The 2,651-nt window shown below is 34.1% G+C and overlaps 1 protein-coding gene across 1 annotated transcript; it reads left to right on the top strand.

Moving 5' to 3' along the window:
* Nucleotides 1–1,703: 1,703 nt before the first annotated feature.
* On the top strand, nucleotides 1,704–2,043 carry LOAG_19065 (hypothetical protein; the record flags this gene model as incomplete). Its single annotated transcript, XM_020451721.1, has 2 exons — nucleotides 1,704–1,784; nucleotides 1,943–2,043. Coding segments are annotated over 2 exons (182 nt in total), but the record flags the coding sequence as incomplete, so codon positions are not given.
* Between the last annotated feature and the right edge of the window lie 608 nt (nucleotides 2,044–2,651).

The following is a 2,651-nucleotide window of genomic DNA, read 5'->3' as shown; positions in this document are numbered from 1 at the left end:
CTGATAATGATAAACAAAACATTAATGACAAACGCACTTTTGCGCATCAATAAGCAACCATAAATATACATGTGCCATCTGACGAATCAATAAATGTACGTTTGCGAATTGTTCACTTCTTACTATTACTATTTATTCGATTTACAGAATCAATAAATGCGCATTTGTGTATTATTAACTTATCAAGACGGACATTTGCGCTATCTAGAGATCCAACAAATACATTTATCAATATTATTATAGAAATTTTCATGATATTCAAATTTTGAAACACAAAAATTTCAGAGAAAAACAATTTGGTTCCGAACACTTAAAAATAACAGATGTAGTGAGCACAGTTAAATTGTACAAAAGATTGACAATACATTGTTATCGTTGGAAAGTAAAACTGGATATTCAAAACCCCGTTATCACTGTTTGCCCCAGTCAGTTCTTCCGTTGTACTTGAAAAATGGAGCATTGATCCACCAATATCGAGAAGGACAAACTCCAAGATTCCGCTGTGGAAGTATAAAAAGCGCTGTTGTCAGGTTTTCAACCATCAATGATTCCGTATTCTTTTTTTCTTTTAGTGATATTGCGTTTATCAGTGAAGATTTTGTGCGCTAATGTTGATCTTTCTCAACACTGCTTCAGAACTTAGTCACTCTGAAGGATGCATTGTTTAAATTTGCTGTAATACAATGAATTGTAAGATTAACATGGCGAGTACTTACCCTGGTAACTTGTCCAATGAAATTTACCAGATCATTATTGTGTCATGTGAGGTGAGAGCTAGAATTCAATAATGAAAGCTGAATTAAATGTTATTTTCTTGAATTCTTTTGCGGTTATTTTCCTGAATATCACGAAATCGATTTGGGGAATTTTGCAAACACCAATAGGTTCCAGAAGATGCGTGTACCAAGTCTTGGCTGAAACCGATTTTTGGAAATAATAACCGATCAGATGGAAATCCACCTGATCGGTTAATAAGCCGTAAACTAAAAATCATCACAAGCGGAAACGTAGTAGCTTCATTCACAGTTCGAAAATCCGTTTACCGTAAAAATAAATAAAAAGCTGTTAAGGAAATATGGCGTTTGGCAAATTTCTATCAATTGGTTCCCATTTCTAATGTTTTAGGAAATGTAATTAAGCGTTTAACTAAGATTCTTTTCAAAATGGCTGTTATTTTTTAATAAAGTAAAACTTGTCTTTAGAAAACATCGAAATTATTATACAAACGATTTTAAATATGGCAAAGTTAATAGTACATATTGCTTTTTTTCATCTATTGCCAGGCTGCCGCCCCAGCCGTAGATGGAGGAGCAGGAGGACAAGCGAGAGGTCCATTAGTAGGTATGCATCTCGCTTTTCTACCGTCCTGATTTCCCACCAAAGAAAATATAAATCTGCTATGTACATATTGCATTCTGCATCATTTCAGCTTTTTCATTTGAGATTTCTCGTAAAACAGTATTTGATGGGAGAAGTAATTTTAGTGGTAACTGCATTAGTTCAAATACGGTTGACTTTTGCGGCAGAGACAACGAGAGTCACTTTACTACTTTACTTCTTTGGAGGGAAGAAATTCAAAATAGTGGAAAATTAGTTTCTTATTGCTAACAAGTCAAGGTGTAATAATAACCATTCCAAATCTCAAAAGGGGGTTCTCCCTTGTTCAATTAATTTTATCAGACTAACTATAGCATTAATTTCAGCCGCAGAGGTTATCACAGATTATAAAGCTGATGAGTTATGGGAAGATGGTCGATTAATAGTGACAACAAAAGTAAACGAATGTATGTTCATTTCGCACAAAACTGATTTATTAGTATTATTTAATGCTTAATGATTAATCATTTCGAGAACTTTCATTTTATAACTTGTAGATTTCATTTATTGGCTTCTTTCTGTTAGAGAAGTAATTTGCATTATTATTTCTGTGGAATGATTGCAGCAACACTGATGAATTATGGTACAATGGAAGATGGAAGATCGTTTATTTTGGAAGAGAAGCCGTTTCTGTTTATGGAAAACTCTTTTAATTTGATAAAATGAAATCAGGAGAACTGTAAATGTGCAAGTGGTAAAATAATTAATTCGTGATAAGTGATAACGACAAGTGATAAGTGATAAAGACGAGGGATAAAGATCAAAAAAATTGTTCCGACCCACAACGCTCTCTTGCCGCAATTTGATTAAATTAGCTTGCTTTCGTGTTTGATATTCAAATTCAAACCATGAGCGCATTTGTTTCAAATCACTTTCCGCTTGCGCAAATGTATTTACAGGTCATTTCCGAAGCTAGCATTTCACCCCTATAGAAATGCCATTATAAAATTCATTATCTGTCTTATTCAGTTCTTTCATGGTCTGATATTCCAATTAAGGCCATTTAGCTGCGGGTTCTCCTAACCATTGTGGTCCTTTCCATCATAATTTGTATTCCTTTATTTTTCCTAGAAGAAGCCCTTTTGTAGCAACATCCACAGGGTTATGCTCACTTGGGACATATCGAAATGAAATTTTTGCTTTCCTTCTTTCTTCTTCCCGATTCTGTACGAATCTTAGCAGCAATTTTGAATGATTTTGTATCCAACATAGTGCTATATTTCGAGTTCGATCAAAGAGTTATTGGACACCCGTTTAGTTCTTACTGCTGCATG

Source organism: Loa loa (genome assembly GCF_000183805.2).
Source record: "Loa loa unplaced genomic scaffold supercont3.1177, whole genome shotgun sequence".
Lineage (NCBI taxonomy): Eukaryota > Metazoa > Nematoda > Chromadorea > Rhabditida > Onchocercidae > Loa > Loa loa.
The sequence above is the reverse complement of the archived record's forward strand: the minus strand, read 5'-3'. Positions and strand labels throughout refer to the sequence as shown.